This window comes from Falco punctatus (genome assembly GCF_963210335.1).
Source record: "Falco punctatus genome assembly, chromosome: 6".
Lineage (NCBI taxonomy): Eukaryota > Metazoa > Chordata > Aves > Falconiformes > Falconidae > Falco > Falco punctatus.
In genome coordinates, this window is record NC_137585.1 from 25,884,211 (window position 1) to 25,902,157 (window position 17,947).

Below are 17,947 nucleotides of genomic sequence, written 5' to 3' on the forward strand. Positions count from 1 at the left end.
GAACTGAAGTAGCATTTAATTGAGGGGAGAATTAATTACCATTAACTGGGTATTTGTAGGGAAACAGCATGAGGTAGAAGTAGTGTCTATTTTCCCCCGGACACTCAAAATTTCCAGTAAGCATGACCAGTAAGCACTCTCAGCTTTGCTGGTCATAAAAAGAAAAAATTAAGACTTTCTATCTTAGAAGTGATGCAGGCTTTCTACAGCTCTGAACCAGGACAATGTGTTAGTGGATCTTTACATTGTGGCCAAAACTAGACATTGCAAAATATGTTGCTAGACAAGATGCAATAACTAGATCATCTCCTCACTATAAGCATAGTCTGGAAGTAACATTTTACAGTTTATATGTGGAAAAAAGCTATAAAACTTTTCATTTCACACAGCAAGAGGGCTACCGCAACTCCACCAATATTCACGTTCCGAGACGCAGAAGGTATCATCCAACACGGTCCTTCAGGCCCTGGTTCCCATGCTGGCATACCGCATCCTCTCTCCCTCCAGACCGCTCTGGCAACAGCATCCTCAGTAGAGCACAGACCAGTCCTTCCACTTGGGAACAAACCACTCATCCCTAATTCTCTCTCTACTTTCCTCCAGAGCACTAAATTACTTCCCCAATAGAAGATATTTAATTTTCCTTTTAATTGAATCATATGTATTCTGGATTTTTTATAAACCGTAGTTTGCAACACTCCATAACAAGATACTACAAAATTTAACGTGCTTTCAAAGCGAAATCTAAAAGCCAGGAAAATCTCATGCCTTGCACATACACTTATAAAGTTCATACAGTATGACAAAATATGTAATAGAAACAATTTAATGAAGAATAGGGTCTTTTTGTTTAAGGCAATGTTACATATTTACTATAACAAGTTCATTTAAGCACATGCAATTCCAAAGCTGATAGTCTCAAAATGCTTTACCTGAAAGAAGTAGGCAAGAAGATAAAAGTGAACTGAAATGTATTTTCCATCAGCCCTGAACATGAAAGAATAGCTCCCTTCATCCTGTGTTAGCAAAGTTCAACAGGGCACAGAAAGTAATACCGAAATTTTCATGCTTTTTAAGATATTTCACATCAAACACTCTGCTTTTCTTTTCTGACCTCTCCAACCATTAAGTACCAAGAAATCTTTAGATAGTTTCCTTTCCTCCTTCAAGTCCCCAGGAAGATTTTTTTTTTTCTTCCATCCTTGACTGAGAGTTTTGTGGTAGTGCCTCAGGTGTTTTGACAACATTATAATCCACACACTACTTTGCTGTGTGCCTGGATATGCTACCAAATAGAGCAAAAGGTAAATAGCTTTTTACTTTTCAAAATCAATTCACTTAAAAAACAAAATTAATCCATTTGAAGAACCAGCTGTGGAGTAATTGCTATTTAAAAAAAAAAGGAAAATCTGTACCAGAAAACAGCATACAGGCAAAAAAAAAATCTAAGCAAAATGAACCATTTGCATGATGGAAAATTCTCATCCACCAAATTGATTTTAAGCACTGCGCATCCACAGGATCAAGAACTTCAAGCAAGTCACTCTTCCCTAAAAGCACGTCAAGGCCTTATACAACAGTAAAACCTTGATTTTATTTAATTTTGTGAATAGACCTAACAACTGTAAATGAGAATGAAAAAGGTAGTTCTTCACTCTGCCTCCAAGAGCATCATAGAAACATTTCACTTCATGCCTAATGCAGTTGATGAGGGCTTTTTGGTGTGGTTTTCTTTCTTCCCCCCTCTCCCGCCAACCTGCAGAGGGTTCACATGAAAAGAGATTCTGGGCTTCAGCCACCAGGCAAGGAAAGCCTTCACGTGGAGGTGGGTCCCAGACTGTCCCCAGCAAAGGGAGGGTGCAGGTCAGGGAGCTCCAGGTGACGACAGAGCTGACTCACGGGCAGCTACTGTGCACTCTGCCTGTACCCCGGTGATGTGAGTCTGTGCTCAGCTGATCACCAGCACGTCCACCTGGAAAATGAAAATCCCCAGAGGATTTTGTAACTTCTGCTTCTCTGTTCACATGAGAGGCCTCAGGGCAGCAGAAAAGCTCCTCATCTCATCTCCTCTTGTGCTCCTCTGCTTGGCCCTAGCACAGCTCCATTCAGTCCAACCTGGCTTGAGCAAGGTGCTTTGTGTATGCTAGCTCCTAAGGGATTCACTGGTTTGGAGATAAGCAGGTTCTTGATTACTTTTTTGCTAAATGGGGGATGATCTGTGTAGCAGCTTAAGTAACAGCAACTTCTCATTGATGCTGTAACTTACCTCAGTAACTTCTTTAAGCACAACGATAGCAAGATGGAAAGCTCTCACAGCTGCGTAATTCAATACTGAAAGAACAGCATAATTTCTTTCTACAAAATGTTGTAACAGCATTTTTAGAAAGAAATAGTCTTCATTTGTGGGTTTCCTGTGATACAATAGACTTTCTGTTCCCTCAAGCATCTTTCTCCTCACCTATTCTGGTAATGAATTCAATCCTAGTAGCTTGGTTTATTGAAACCTGTAACAGATTTCTGGATGGAATCTCACTAATGCCTGCCTATGGTGGCATAAATACTCCCCAAGCTTTAACAGAAACATTTTCTCAGCTATATCTAAAGCCGGAGATAATTTTTCCATGCCTGCATTATATTTGTGGCTCACAGCACTCCCTGTTCCTCCCTAATATTTCCAAGTGCTGAGCTCCCAGCTGATAACAGAAAGCTCTTGTCACAGGTCCCTAAAAATATAACATTGCTCAGCGGCAATGTAAGTCCCATCACATTTCTGTTACTCCACTTCTTCCCCTATCATATCCCAACCCTCCTAGGTATTAAGAATGCCTCCCAAATTGGCATTACCAAAAATTTTTGTATGCTCAAACATACTGCTGGACCTTGCGTACTTTAAATCAGTTGCAGACATTTCTAGTTGTTACTTCCTATTGGGGGTGGGGGGAAATGGAAGAAAGAAGCCCCACTTGTGCTTTAAAAACAACTACTTGTGGTAATTTCTCTTTGAAATTACTCACGGTTGCATTATATTTTACAAATGGGCATATCCCAGGTGTGCAAAATGTCTAACTGAACAATGAAGAGGGAGACCTCCTTTAGCTTTGAAATCTGCCTAGTGTTGCTGGAGCAGTTCAGCTAAACCTACTGAACGACTGCAAGCAATGAGCCCTGTAGCCGAGCCACCACGCTGCACGAGCCCACCGCGCTCAGGCTGCCCCTTGGGCAGCACTCCCCAGGAACACGCCTCCGCATCTCACTGGGAAACGGAGCAGAAATCAGCAAAAGACAAGCTGGAAAGTCTGGGTACTCATCAGGAAAGGCACAGCCTGCCAGCCAACACTGCTTTAAGAATAGTTTCTTTCAGATAAAAGACTTAAGAGATGACTCGAAGTTTAGGTAGCTGAAACCCCAGTAGGTCATACTATGCAAATCAAACCCTGTACGCCATCAGCTGGGAGATGGCTTATGAGACAGGAGTTTTTCACTAAAAGCAGCAAAACTGAAAACACACAATTGCATTCACTAGTACACGTGAAAAAGCAAAGAGAGGTTAAAGAACATTCGGTGAATGCTTCAGCTTTGAGACCCCAGGGCTACCTCCAGTGTGTGTTCACTGCAAAGAGAAAGGATTTAGGTCCCCCACGTTAAGATAAAGCTCCTTGGAACACCAGGTGGTGTATCCACCCCTTTTACAGGTGACAAAAATATGAACTTCAACCAGGGTACATTGGTCAGTGACATCAAGCCTCTCTCTTACACAATCAGAAGGCAAGGTGCCTCCCGATGCAACAGCGTCGGAGCCCTCACCAGGATCCCCCCCCCAGGATCCCCCCCCAGGCAGAGGTGCACACCCTGGCAGCTGCCCTCAACTTCACTCCCATAGGGTTCATTCGCCCGCAGCGTGAATGCATAGGAACAGGCAAACATACGCACTTAAGTGCTTTCAGACTCCTAAAATGTTTAGTTTCCATGCAATTAAGCCCCGTTATGAAGCTTACAGTGATCCAATTCTGTATGTAAAAACCTGACTTACACGGTTCCTTTTACACAAACACAAGTAACAATCAGGTAGAAATACTGCCTGCTGCCCACATAATGAGCTCACACCCAGTCACGAACCCTACAAAAATAAACATTTTAGAAAATTATTTAGACCCCATAGTAGCATTTTTTTTTCTCTGGTTCTGTAGCGTTTCGGGGGGCGGAAGGGGGAGGAAGGATGCAGGACGGCTATTTCTGAATAGACGTAATATGTGAATAAAGCAGCATAATTAAGGATGCTGTTCCATTGATTAATTCAGTTTTTCTCAGACATGCTCCCCCCTTCCACTGCAAGCAGGGAAGGAAACGCATCTGCCCCGACAGAAAGCGAGCTGGGTCACCCGGCCCCCTCCCATCCCCTGTCCCTCGGCACCCACCGGCCGCGGGCGGGGGCGGCCTTTCCCCTCCCACCGTTAGGGACCGGAGCCGGCGGCACCGGCCGGGGTGGGGTGGGGGGGTGGGGGGGGCGCATCTCGGTGGACAAACGCCCCCCGCCGCCGGGCGGGCGCTGCCCCCGCGGGATGCTCCGGCGGGTGCATTCCCCTTCCAAATCGCTCCCTCCCTACGGTTTCTGCCGGCTCAGCGACCCCCTCCTCCCCGCGCCCCTCCTCGGGGGGGGGGTGGTGGACATTTTGAAGCGGCGGATCCCGAACGCCCGCCGGGCCGCGGGCGAGCCGCAGCGGTGCGGACGCGGGTGCGGGTGAGGCCTCCGCGCCGCTCCCGGTGCCGCCGGCGCCGCTCACCTGCCAGCTCGTCGGGCTCCAGCCCGCTCTCCGCGTCGATGCCGCACAGCACGAAGTAGTGGGCGAAGCGGCAGGGGGCCGCGCCGGGCCCGGGGGCGCCGCTCCCGCTCATCCCGCCGGCGGCGGCTCCCTGCGGCAGCGGCTCTGCGCGGCGGCGGGGGCGCGCCCGCGAGCCGGTCACGGCGCGCCGCCCCCCATCCCCGGCGGGGGCGCGCAGGCCGCGGCGGGCGGGCGGGCACCGAGCGGCGGCTGAGGCGGGCGGGCAGCGCGCGGCCCCGCTGTCAGCTGAGCGGGGCGGGGGGCGGGGGGCGGAGCCTCGCTGCCGGCCCGCCCCCGCGGGGCATTTAAACCCCCGGCGGCGGCAGCGCCTCCCCCCCCCCCCCCCCCCCCCCCAGGTGGGACGGTCCTGGGCGCTAACGCCGCTTGGGGGGTGCAGGAGGGCCCCGGGCGGCTTTCCCACACGCCGCTTCCGTGGTCCTCGGGGATGTGCGATAAAGCTCCCGCCTCCCGCGGTGTGAGTGAGGGGGGTGCTTTTTTTAAATATAAAAGGGGGCGGCGGGTGCCGCTTCCCACCGCGGACGCTGCCGTCCCGCTGGCGGGGGGTGCCGCAGCCGCAGGGGCCGAGCCCCTCGCAGCCGGCCCGGGGAAGCGGCTCCTTCTCCCCCCGGTCCCAGCGGCGGAACGGCGGCCGAACCGCCCGGCGGGGGAGGGGCGGGGGCTGGTGTCCGCTGCCCGTCCTGCGCCGTGGCTGATGTTCATCGTACACGTTAACTTCTCGGGCGGAGAAGGATTTCTTTGCTACGTGCACTCTGTTTCAAACCAAAAATCGAAACTGTCGCTTCGTTCCCAGTGTGTTTAAGATTTACTGGCCGTTCCGTCGCGCCCACGAGGAAATCCGTATTATTTTATCCCCGTTGCTAAAACCCCTCCCGCTATTATTACCCGATGCCAAAGTACTGGCGGATCCGTTCGGGAGTGGCACCTACTTTTGAAGGGACAGAGATAATTGTTTTGAAGTTCTGAGACTTTCTTCTCCAGACTGATGAGATCCCTGCTTACGTTAGATTATTCTGCCACTTGTATATTTTAGGGACGTTGTTTTATTTGCGAGATTCATGTGCACTTTCATCCTTCTGTATTTACCTGTTTACCACTCTGGGTCCATGCAGCCAGTCATCATTACAATCTCGTCCTTTGCTTACTGTGGACTCCTATGGCCTCTTTCACTTACCTCTCAGCAGCGTGAGCCATATTTTTTCCTTTTTTCCTTCTATGATTTATATTCAACAAGTGCCTTTGATAAAGAAATGCCTGCAAGGGACCTGATACTTCATCCAGCATGGGTTATTTTATGGAGGTATGTGGAGTAACTGTTCCTTCCTACCTGGAGGCAACCTAGATCAGCATATCTCTCTTCTTCCCTTTGAATTAACAATTTTTATGCCCTTTTACTTCTCAGCTTCCTGTAGTGCTCTACTGGAAGCAGACAAGAGCTAAACCAATTTCCTCACTTCCTAATAACCCCAATATAAAAAAAAAAAAAAAAAAAAAGTCCTCTATCACAACCACAGATTCTGGTGGTTGTAGCACTTGGTATAACAAGCTGAACCTTACTAGATACACATGAGAATTTGCCAGACCAGTTATATCCTCGACTTTGCACTGAGAGGTTATTTTATTTAGTTTGGTTTGTTTATTAACTTCTATGTATTTGCTTATTCAGCTTTAGGTCAGATGATAAGAGTTTGACAAGTCGGTCTCTGATTCTCATTCGAAACTATTGCTCTTACTGTGGAGAAGTACCATCTCCTTCGCTTTTGGAGGTCCAATGGCATGGGTGTCTCCAGGCAGTCCAAGACAGGTTTCACCAGCCTCTCTAAAAGCTGGATGGGTTAGGACTGCTTCTAAGATTAACCAAAAATTGAATATAATGGTCCTTACCTTTTTTATCTTGGGTAGCTAGCGGTTCTAGATTGCTTTGATTTAGCTGTCTTCTTTATGAGACAGTATTTTTTGCTTGAATGAAGTTTCAGTGCATAGATGCTTCAATCTCAACAAAATCAATAATACATATAGTGTTAAACAAGGGGATAAAGCACAATATATGGGATTGCAGGTCTAAAACCTAGTAAACTCACTCCTCTTCCTAGACCAGCTGAGAGGTTGAGCTCCCGCTCCTGCAAATACAGCTCCCACAGACTTGTTTGGAGTCTCATGGGGATGGTGATTTCTTCATCTAAGATGTCTGATCTTCTGGGAACAAATGGCATCCCAACAAGGACACTCAGCTCTTTTGCAGTGCCAGACCTGGCTGTGCCGAGTGTGTCATGTTATGTCCCCAGGCCTGGATTCTCATCTAAGCCCCTCCATCTAAGTAGTTCCAGTCTTTCCCTCCAAGCTGGTCTGGCTTTAGACACTACATGCTTCCTTTGGGTAGCTCTTCTTCATTCATGTTTTTTTTTTCCTCCATCCTGGCTCTCATCCCAAGGAATCAGCACCTTTTAGGAGATTTCAACAGTGAAAGTAGACTTGAAAGTAAGGTCACTAGACAACATCATCAATTACAATCAAAAATTTCAGAGCTCAGCTGTGGGGTTTCACTTACATCAAGACTCTTTTCTTCCCACCCAGTAGCAATACTTCCTTCTGCTCCAGGAGGTAAACTGGATACCCATTTACAGCTTATTTTTCACTTGTCTTCTTTCACTCTTCAGCTACATTCATATCAGCTCAAAAAAAAGGACAGGAATGCAACCGAGTCCGTTGCAAGCTGCCTTCTCCTTTTATCTGGGTATAAACAACTGCTCCTAGGAAAAAGCGGCAGAGGCCTTTGCCTGGAGCAAGCCTGCACAGTAGAGCAGAGTTGGCCAAGCTGCGTTGGCTTGCAGCATCCAGGAGCACTTTGTGCCCACTCCATGCTCTGTTGCGCCATGAACTCTTCCCACATCAGGTGTGCGAGCAGATACAGAGTGCAATGGCAGCTCTCTGTATCACATGCCATCACCCAGTGAATTCTATCTTATGTACAACACAGGAAAGCACTGAGGTTTTCCCTCATTGTCCATAATTACCTTTTCCCCATGCTGGGATTTTTTTTGCACTGCTTTTTTTCCAGGATCCAGGAATTTTTGTTCTCTCTTCACCATCCAAACCCACCCTGCAATGGTCCCCAGTGCCTCTCTAGAAGTGCTGCCCTGCTTTAGAGACAGACTAAACACTTCTGCTCTACTTTAAACCTTGATTGCTTAAATTTCACAGCAGTCACAGGCAGGTTCACAAAGGGGCTGTGGAGCTTCTTGCAAGAGTGAGTGAGACGATAGTGAAGACAAGGTCCCAAAGCATCATGAACTGCTGCACATACTTACTAATCAGCCAAATGCCATGGAAAAGCATTTGTACAGCCGAGGAAGAGGCAGTGACTGACTGATAGGATCATGCCATGAGACACATCTGGGATTATCAGAGGTAACTGGGTGGGATGATGAGTATTTTTTCCTTTCACCAACAAAGACTGTTAAAGCTCCACAAGGGGCATAGATGGGCTGGATGTCCCCTTTTCCAAGCATATGAAAAATAATCCTGAGGAAATAAGGCTTGTCCCTGGCACAGCAGAGCACAAAGCAGTATCCGTGCACTAGGAGCTTCTTATGTGTTCCTCCAAGGAACAGGGATAAGGTAGGACTGAGAATTTCAGGCTGGTATGAGCACAAAAACTTACTGGCATAGACCAGATCTACCTGGGACCTTTCAGTATGATCTGTTCTCCTGCGCCAGCAGCTTTGTCCCATCACCAGCTGGATTGCCAGTGATACAACACAGCAAGGGAATTTTTTTGGTTTGGCAGATTTGTTCTTCTTCCTTAGGTACTTGTGTTTTCAGTTGCAGTGAATATTTCTCTCCATATCATGTTGGTGCAGCTTTCCCTCTCCTTAACCTCTCAGTGAGTCTTTGTCTCTCCTAACCTGTTAGTTTAAACTGGGTCAAGTGTTAACATGCGTGTCAGTCTCCCCTGCCCTTAGGATCTGCCATAAAAGATCAGACTACAGGCCCGTCAAACTCTTTGTCCTACTTCTGCAAGAAGCCAGTGCCTGATGCTTCAAAGAGGTGGGAAAATCCTGCTATTTAAAGGTTACATCTCTTCTCCTTGCTGTGACACTGTTGCTTCGCTTTTCTGTGAATTTGGCGAATTGGAAATTATGCTGCTGGTGATGGATTGCTCAACTCCTTCACACAGCTACATTCCCTGTAGAAGACCTTTCATGAGCTGCCAAGCCAGATTGATTTTCCATTGAAAGCCTCTCCTGTTTTACTGTAATATCTATAGGGTCATGAGATCCTGTAGGATGGAAGGGAAAACAACAAAGATGCAATACGAATGTTTGTAATGCACACATTTTTCTACTTTTGGCTGACTTTCAGTTTAGCAGTTCACAGTGCTGTGAGCCACTTCACGAGAAGCTAAGTGTGAATAGTCAGATGAAAGAAATGGGATAAGGATGGAATAAGGGGGGAGTCTAAGATCAAAATTTAAGTCATTTTGGCACAAAGTGGAGAAGAACATACAGTGGAAGTGGGAAGAAAAACAACAGCAGAAGATTTTATAGCATGGTTCATAAACAAAGTGGCTTTTATTCTCTGAGCTTATACAAGACTACTTAAAGCACTGCGAAAAGCATTGGCTGCCTTGGGGTTTAAAACCAAATAAACCAGATCAGTAGCCATAAGGCATAAAGCAAAGAACATTTCCTCCAGTGCAATTTGTCGTTGCTTAGAAAGCAGATACTGCAGGCACATATTCTAATATTAAATCAAATTATAATACCATTAAAGCAAGTAGCTCATCTTCTGTACTGGCCTCATATCTATAAAGATTAGGCTTGAATAAAAGCACACGACTTTGCTCTGTCACATTGTGTAATTATTATTCATACGGCAGAATTATAGATAACAAAGTGAAAGATGACTACTTTTCCTGCATCTCTGCCATAGGATCTCTAAAGCTTCGACAATGTAAAATTTAAAGATTTAAAATCTCTAATTCCCTATTGTAGCTCATTGCATTTTATGCATTTAATGTACATCCATCATATGCATGCCCTTGCATTGCAGGCACATATAGACACATTCCACTCTTATCTGCTTTTAGAGAGGCTCCTTAAGGGAGAGGTTTCACGAGGCAATTGAAATGATTTAATAGTTAATTACACCTTCTTCCCCCCTCCCTCCCAGGACTGGCCCTATGTTCCTGCTGCTTCCATCACACAAAAACTGTAGCCTTGTCTGCCTGCTTGGTGAGTGCATCCAGCTCGCCATCAGAAAGCAGATCCTAAAACACAGGCGAGGGTGGAACCATATTGCCTGTCTTCATTCCCATGATTGTCGTGCTGCACACCAGGCTGCACAGCACACAGCTCAGCCCTTTGCTGAGGAGGCACCTCCTCTTCAGGGTTGGCCTCATCACCTGTGTTTCAAACCTCCCCCCATCTTGAATCAGCCTTCTCAGGGGTTCAGATCTCAGAGGGGTAAATGGCAGTGGCATTCCAAGCAGATAGGGCATGTGGACTTTGAACACTGCCTCAGAAACAACTCTCCGGCAAGTCCTGCAGTTGCCATGCCCGCTTTCTGGAGGTTTGTGTCCTTTGACACCCTGCCCTTTCCTCTCCATGCGTTCAGCAGCACAGAAAGGCAAAAATCTGTGGAGATTCCTGCCATTTTACTCCACTTCTGCCTGTGATTTTATACTGAGCTTGCAAGATGCACCTCCTCCTGCCAAGCAACTGATTAAGTGAGGGTGCCCTGTCCCCCCTCCCCAGGTCAGGAGAAGGATCATATGCAACCATTGCCTTTTGTATGATTCAGTGCCAAGACCCTGAGGTCAAAGACCATATTTTGCTCAGAGTGAGGTATGCCTTCTGCTCTTTGGATGTAGGAGACAGACAGACTCCTCCAGCCACTGAGATAAAACCTAATCAGCAAAGTACACTGCTTGGATAAATCACCAGCATGTCACGCACTAATGGAGGTGTTGTGCTGGGACCATCAAGCTCAAGCACCCACAAAGAGATTTCCATCCATCTCTGACAGCATTACTCACTCACTGCGCGACCTTGGCCAAACTGCTCATAGCCTGACTTGCAGGAGAACCAGACTCCTGAAAATCGGTCAGTGCACCCCCTGTGCTTCAACTGCCCTCAGGAAAAGAAAGCAAGTACTGCTTTGCCTCTGCTGAAACATCTGCCAGGCACAAAGCTGTATTGTTCCCAAAGCTGGCCCCAATGGCATGGCACTGGGAGGCAGATGCACCTCTATGCAGGCAGCAGCCCTGACTGACGCTGAGTCTTTCCAGCCCACGCGTCCCAAGGCCATTGTCTGCAGACAGATGCCTTTCACACCAGGCCTGAGATGAGGCAGGTATTTGGTGTGGACTGCAAACCTCTGTTCTTCATTTCGAAATCATTTGTGCTCTCTGCTGAGGGTGTTTGTTTTCCTGCCTCTAAACTCCAGCTTCTCTGTTTTCAGTGCTCCTGGACCCCAGTACCCTATGATCTGTCCGCTAAGGAAACACCCAAGGAGGTAAAAGAGCCTTGTAACATAATATACCTGCTCATGTAAAGCATGAGGAAAAGGCGGTGGCCTTTTTAAAAAAAACCCAAAACACTAGAGTTTCATAGGTACATGTTGTGCCAAGGAAAAAAGCAAGAGGAGATCCTGGTGAGCTGCTTGGACCACATGCCCACACCAATGTTGTCTGTAGTGGCAGGGGCTCGGGCACAGCTGTGCCAGTGGTCTGTGCTCCCAGTTAGCTGATCTCTGATGCTGGGAAATCTTCCAGAGAAGATGCACTCAAGCTCTCACATTTACCTAAGTAACAACATTGTGTTCAGAACTAGTCACAAATACTGTTTTCCTTTATTTTGATTTCCAAAAATCAGGCAGTCCCATGTCTGCTGATACCAGTGGGACCACGAACCAATCCTATGTTTCCACATGCACTAGACAAAATGTGTCTGTGAACAGCAGGTAAGCTCTTTGTCAAAATGCCTTTGGGCTCTGTACAAATGTAATTAGAGTCTGATTTCAACTTCCCTGATTTCAATTTCCCAACTTCCCTTTGAAGCCTTATTCACTAAGAAGTGCCAGACACCCTGTATCTACATTACAATGCATCCCAGCACACTTGAAAGCCCAAGGGCATGCTAAAGAAATCCAAATCCACAGAATCCATAGCCAATACACAACACGAGATCAAGGACAGATGAAAAATGTTTCCTGCAATGAATATGCATTGTGAATTGTTTTGTCATTTTGCAAGGACTGCTGCTTTCCTGAGTGCTCAGTTACAATACAGTTTCATATAATTGCAGCAATGTTACATTATGGATCTAAAAGCAGTTCTTGCTAATCAAAGCACTAAAGGGTCTGTTTCAATTTCCCTACTAGTGTTTTTAACAGAATTCTAAACATTTATGTCCACAGGTTCAGCAATATTTCTCTGCCACTGAAAACAGCACATGGCCTTAGAGTACTTGCTGCTCAGGAGACTTACTGCTGACAAAAGCTAGATTGTAGCTTTTCTGCGTTGGCTTGCTGTGCTCATGCTTTACTGGGAATCAGCTCTGAGCTCACATTGAACAGGACAGAGATCAAAGTGAATTGCTCCTCCTCAAGGATCATGTTCCTTAGTGACTTTCTTGCAAACCAATAGTCACAATTTATTTAAGCCTGAATCCAGGCTGAGCAATTTCAGCCATTCCCATCAAGCACATCCTTTGGGGGCAAGAGCATTTGACGCTGTCTGATGTGGCAAAGGGTTAGCTCAGCATGTCCCTCCAGGCTGAAATGCAACTGTTACTGGGAAATTCCAGTAAAAAGCGTTTCCCAGGCTAAACCAGAGCCATCGATCGGCCTCCTGGTGCTCAGTACTACTAGGCAGTAGTGAAGGCAAAAAGCAACAGCCAGCGAGCAGTCTTTGGTGCCAGGCACTGTCGGTGTGTCCGGCTACTCCGCCTCTGGTGTCAGCCCACGGGTGGTCACCAAGATCAGGCCCAGTGAGGGGAACCAGGCTGGGACCACAGCCCCTGGATGGCTGTGGGGAAGGGGATGGATTGGTGGGGCCCACGGATGGGCAGGGCAGGGTTGTGTGGAGCTGGAGACCAGCCCTGCCGCGAGCGACATTGCTGAGTCCCAGGGATGCTGAAATAGTCCTGGGCTGTAGGCAGGAGCAGCCCCAGGGGGTGGGCAGGACAAGACCCATTAGCACCCTCAAGGCCCCGACACCCAGCACGTACAGCTGAGATGTGCTGGTTTCAGTCGTGGAAGTGCTTACATTCGTCTTGGAAGATGACAGAGCCTGTCTGCTCTGTTGTCCTTGGGTCATGTATTCAGGTGAGGATTAGCCTGCCTGCAGATGCTCCTGCCTTGGCTCCCCCTGTGCCAGCTCACAGTGCTGCAGCTAAAGAGCTGTGCTGCAGGGTCACAGTGACACTGCTGCTTCCACTCAAGCTGGATGCAGCTGCTTGCACGAAGCCTGACACTTCAGCTGAAAAAACCTGAAATGTGAGATCACGCAGCATGAGGTTGGGGGTTTCTCAGCAGCTCCACGTGCAACCTGCCCAGCCCTGCTGATAACGGGTCCAGCTGGAAGCAAGCCCACTCTCAATGATCCATTTGGGTGTCACTGCACCATGTCCTCTGCTGTGGTGAAGGAAATTGAAGTGCATTGCCTATGTACCAAGCTTGGAGAAGGTTGAAATGCACAAAGACATAATATATAGGCTACTGTCAGTTTCAGTTGTTCTGTAAGCAAACCCCATATAATCATTCAGGTTGGAGGAAGCATATTGTGTCAGGTCCTTGGCAAACAGCTTCCTCTAGAGAGTAAGCACCACCTGTCTGTCCTGTCTGTCTCAGATGTCTATTATTTCTTCTGTTCCCAAGTCCCTGGAAGAGTCCAAATATTTGGTAAACCACCATGTAGAAGGCAAAAGAAAGAATTCAGCTGGTGCCAGGCTCAGAGCACCAGCAGGAAACTAAGAAATTTGGATTACAAAAATCAACCAGCTGCTGTGGACCAATGCAGCTCCTTGAAAACTTGATTTGCTTACATAATCCCTGGCACCAATGGCTGTTAGCATGATCCTTATAGTCAGATGACCAAACATACTGTGGCTTCAGCCTGTGCTCTGGAGCAAGCTGGAGCAATTGTTCTCCCTGGAGAAAAGAGAAGGACTTAGTCACAGGTTTAAACACAGTAGTGAATCCAGCTTACCTGGCAACAGAGAGCTAAGCCTGGGAAGCATCGCTTGCATTAGGGCCTCAACCAGCAGTCACGTCCACATGCTCCAGACGGCATTGGCTTAGCTCTATTGTTTGACATGGTTTCTGCTTGTCTGCAAAAGGCTACTGTTTAATAAATATACAGAAGTAACGTGACTTGTATATTGTCCTTAGTACATCACGTGTGGAAGGAATGTGGGACAAAGCCATGCAGGGAAAGCTGACAGGGTGGATATTCCTGTCATAGGAAGTCAGGAGGGACTAGATAACATCTTCAGTTCATTCAGGAAAACTCAGGCAGCTACAGGTTGTCTAGAGACCAGACTAGAGGGGTTTGTAGTGCCTAAGCAGCCCCTTTCCCCAGCTGCCCATTTTCACTCAGCTTCCATCATCTTCCTCTCCCTGGGCTTTGTGGGAAAGCACAGCAAAGACCCCCAAAACAACACCACCACCCCACCCCACCTCCCCCAGTTAAATGCTGTGACACCAGGCACAGCCATTGCTCAGCTCTATTTACAGTCCTTCCTTCTTCCTCTTGCAGTTGTGCCCTACCTTGGGCTGGCTACAGAGCTTGCCCAGACCCTGGGGATACCCAAAATATATATAACACTATAACAGACCCCTGGCCACCCAAAACAGGACACTGGCATCTGGAAAGCTATTACAGATGACCACAGTAGCATCAAAACAGTACAGGAGGTACAACAGGGATAGTTCAGTTTGTGGAATACCAGAGGGAGCTACAGACAAAGCCCACTGCAAACTGCCCACCACCACCTTTATCAGTGTACCGATACAGGTAGTTGCATCACCAGAAGCGGCTGTGCCAACATGGTGACTGCTTCCTCTTAGCTGCTGTCTACGTTGCTGTCTTCTTGTTGTGCAACTAAAGCCACCAGAGCACCTGTTTTTACAAGACACATCTCTGGACACGTTCATTAGCTATAAACATGTTCATCAAGCTGGACTGCTTTCTGTCTAGTTTTCCCCCACAGTGAGGTTTTATTCACACTAGCTGATTGTCACAAAATCCCGAAACTTAGGAGCCCATGTCTCGTTGCTGTAAGAGATGCATAGGAGCCAAAGTCCCGCTAGTTCAAGGAGGCTTCAGCTGTTCAAATACAATTGAACATTGTTTTGAAATACTTGAAAACATGTTTTTGCATCATAAAAGTAGTTTTAACATCAAAACAAGTATCCATACAACACGGCAAAGAGAAACACAAGCCATCTGACTCCATGTGTCTTTCCAGTCTTCATCCGTGCAACAAAAATGCTCCCACATTTAACAGTCTGTGAACACAAGCAGCTAGCTAAGGCTCAGCATGCTTTAATTGCACTCATGGACAAAAGGCAAAAATCAAGAATGAGCTCAGGGGTTATAGTTTTCAGCTTCTTGGCCTTACCATCAAGGCTCTCACAGGGACTCCTCATATCAGGAAGACTGATTCTGCAGTGGCACAAGGGCCTAATATGTCTTCCACCTCCACTCCCAAAAAAAGCTGAAGGTTCCCCTTCTTGTATTCACTGCTAGAAGGTACTTCATGCCTTCATCTCTACCAGCTGCTGCTCCTTCCTGCTCCTAATTTAATGCATCTGGCAAAGTAGCAGGGAAAGGTAATCCTATGAAAAACACATCTAATGTTTTCAGGACATACTGCAGGTAATGTGTGACTTTTTTATGTTATGGTATCTATTCTTCAACTGCAAAATATGTACCATGTTTCTGAAATGAGTAGGTGTGGATTGTAGCTGAAGGCACCACAGAATGATTGAATTGCTTCTCCCTTACCTAGCCAGAGCTCCCACCTTCAATTTTACCTTAGCTACTAGGTACTAGCACCAGCTACATTTTGATAACGACTTGCTTCTGCAGCCTCTGGGCAGCAACAAATTGATCCTGATGTGCAAAATCCCTGACTGCCGATATAGAGTTGTTGGGATGTTTTTTACAAGTCAGCAGCACTCTGAATCCACCTATCTTCCCTTCTGTGAATTTCTACCCAGGTCCTTTCACTACAGCAAACTGCGGCTGCTGGCCTTACAAAAAAAGAGATCTGGATACTGGGGCTGGAGCTTCAGCTGTACCACCTGGAAGAAAAGGAGTGAACTGGGGTGATCACTTGGCTGCCAAATGGCAGGCTTGCCTTCCTTTGAGTTTAACCTTTGTATCTGTGAAGATTCGTGAGTCATGGGCTCACTAATGCAAAGGTAGCTCCTCTTTGCCTTCCCCTTCCCTCTGTCCTTGTGGAGTTCCATTTCTTTGTTGTTAATTGGCTCAAACAAGATTTCCCCAGAGACATGGGCAGTTGTATCATCAGCCAGTAATCCACTAATTCCCTTGGACACGTGGGAGTCCCTCGTGTGCTATTCTACAGCTGCATTTTGCGAGTGTTGTACTCCTCCGTGATACGCCAAATCGATGTTATGTTGCGATCAAAGACGTCCTTGTCTTCAGAGCAAATTCCAGCACAGTTACGATACTTGGCCGCACAGAATAGCATACATTTGAGCAGCAGAAATTCTCAAGATGTCACCATCTAAAGCAAAAAGCCTTTGGAAATTAAACATTTTGTCTCAGAGGGGACAGGCTTTGGTACTTTGCTGAAGTAATCAGCACAAAGCAGGTCTTGAAAGTCTGTTTCACCCAGACTTTCACAAGAGGAATGGCAGCTATCATTGGTATCAGAGTTTCTTATGTCATGCTAGGAGTCTATACAATAATAAGTATTTGTGGTTAAATAAGAAAGAATGGATTTCTGGTTTTCACATCCCAGACAATGTTACCAGGAAGCAAGGACTTCACCTCTCTTTTTTTTCACCTAAGCAATCCCTAAGCTGGGAACAGCCAGGCAACATTTTTTTTAAACTGCCTCAGTGTGATGTTGGTCTGTATTAGGCAGCAGTGACTTCACTCAGGTTTGCATAGCTACCAAGTAATATCATGTAGCAGAAGTTCAGAAAAATTAGACCTGAGAACTTACTTGTTAAAATACTCAATCAAAGAGGCTGAAAATCTAAGTGAAAAAGATTTTCTGACAGATTTCTCTGAGAGCCTTCCAGGCATAAAATAGAATGTGCAAGGTAGAGCTGTATCATCACCTGTCAGTGTGATTAAAGCTGTTACCACATCTCACATAGCACCCTGAGCTGATGTTGTTAATGATTTTCCTGTTACATTACCAAGTTTATTCCTAGCATGGTGGTGAGTATCTAGAGGGCACAAAGACCTGTGGTCCTGAATTGCACATTTTATGCATGGTTTTGGGTATTATGAGTGTTTTCAATGTCTCCCTCTTTGGAGAGGACCAGAAAGAAGTGCTGAAAGACCCAAGACCTTTAAAACTTCACGGATCCCCTAAGGGCTCCAAGAAATAGTGTCCTTCCTGAGTCTAAACCACAAAGGTTCACACTGTATAATTTGGGGGATCATTTCTAAAAAGACCGAGCGTGAGTCCTGCTTTACAAGGGTAAAAGGCGTGCAAGTATTCCTACAGCTTAATGTGCCCGTGGGCTTCAGGCTCCTCCGTGTGGAAGGTGGACACCTGCTTCTGCCTGGGTCCTGGCCTCCTCACAGGTGGGAATGCGCCTGTCACCTGCCTACCAATCTAACTGAGATTCAAGATACCTATCGCCCTCTGTCTCTAGAGCTGTCTGCAAAGTCAGTGTATGGTCATGTTTAATACTAGCTTTCTTTGAGTTGGTAGACAGCTGTTGAAGATATTTACTCTTTCTATACAGTGCATCGCCTCCATCCTCCGCCACGGAGGCACCGCTTTCTTTCGGGACACGTCCCCCAGGTTTAAGGAAAAGCTTTACAGGCAGCTTTCACACGCCGGAGAGCGCATTTTAATTGTACTAAGCCAGCGGATCACTAGATGGCCTCGTAA

At 46.9% G+C, this 17,947-nt stretch overlaps 1 protein-coding gene across 5 annotated transcripts in view; it reads right to left on the reverse strand.

Moving 5' to 3' along the window:
* Positions 1-5,143, reverse strand: part of DENND5B (DENN domain containing 5B) — a 116,252-nt gene extending 111,109 nt beyond the window's left edge. For 2 of the 5 annotated variants that reach the window (XM_080392230.1, XM_080392231.1), the window contains exon 1: positions 4,782-5,139. In XM_080392230.1, coding sequence (XP_080248356.1) covers positions 4,782-4,893 — 112 coding nt within the window. In that variant the 5' untranslated portion in view covers positions 4,894-5,139. Of the gene's footprint in view, positions 1-4,781 lie in introns of all 5 variants that reach the window. The other 3 variants (XM_080392233.1, XM_080392229.1, XM_080392232.1) reach the window with 3 other exon arrangements.
* Positions 5,144-17,947: the final 12,804 nt, after the last annotated feature.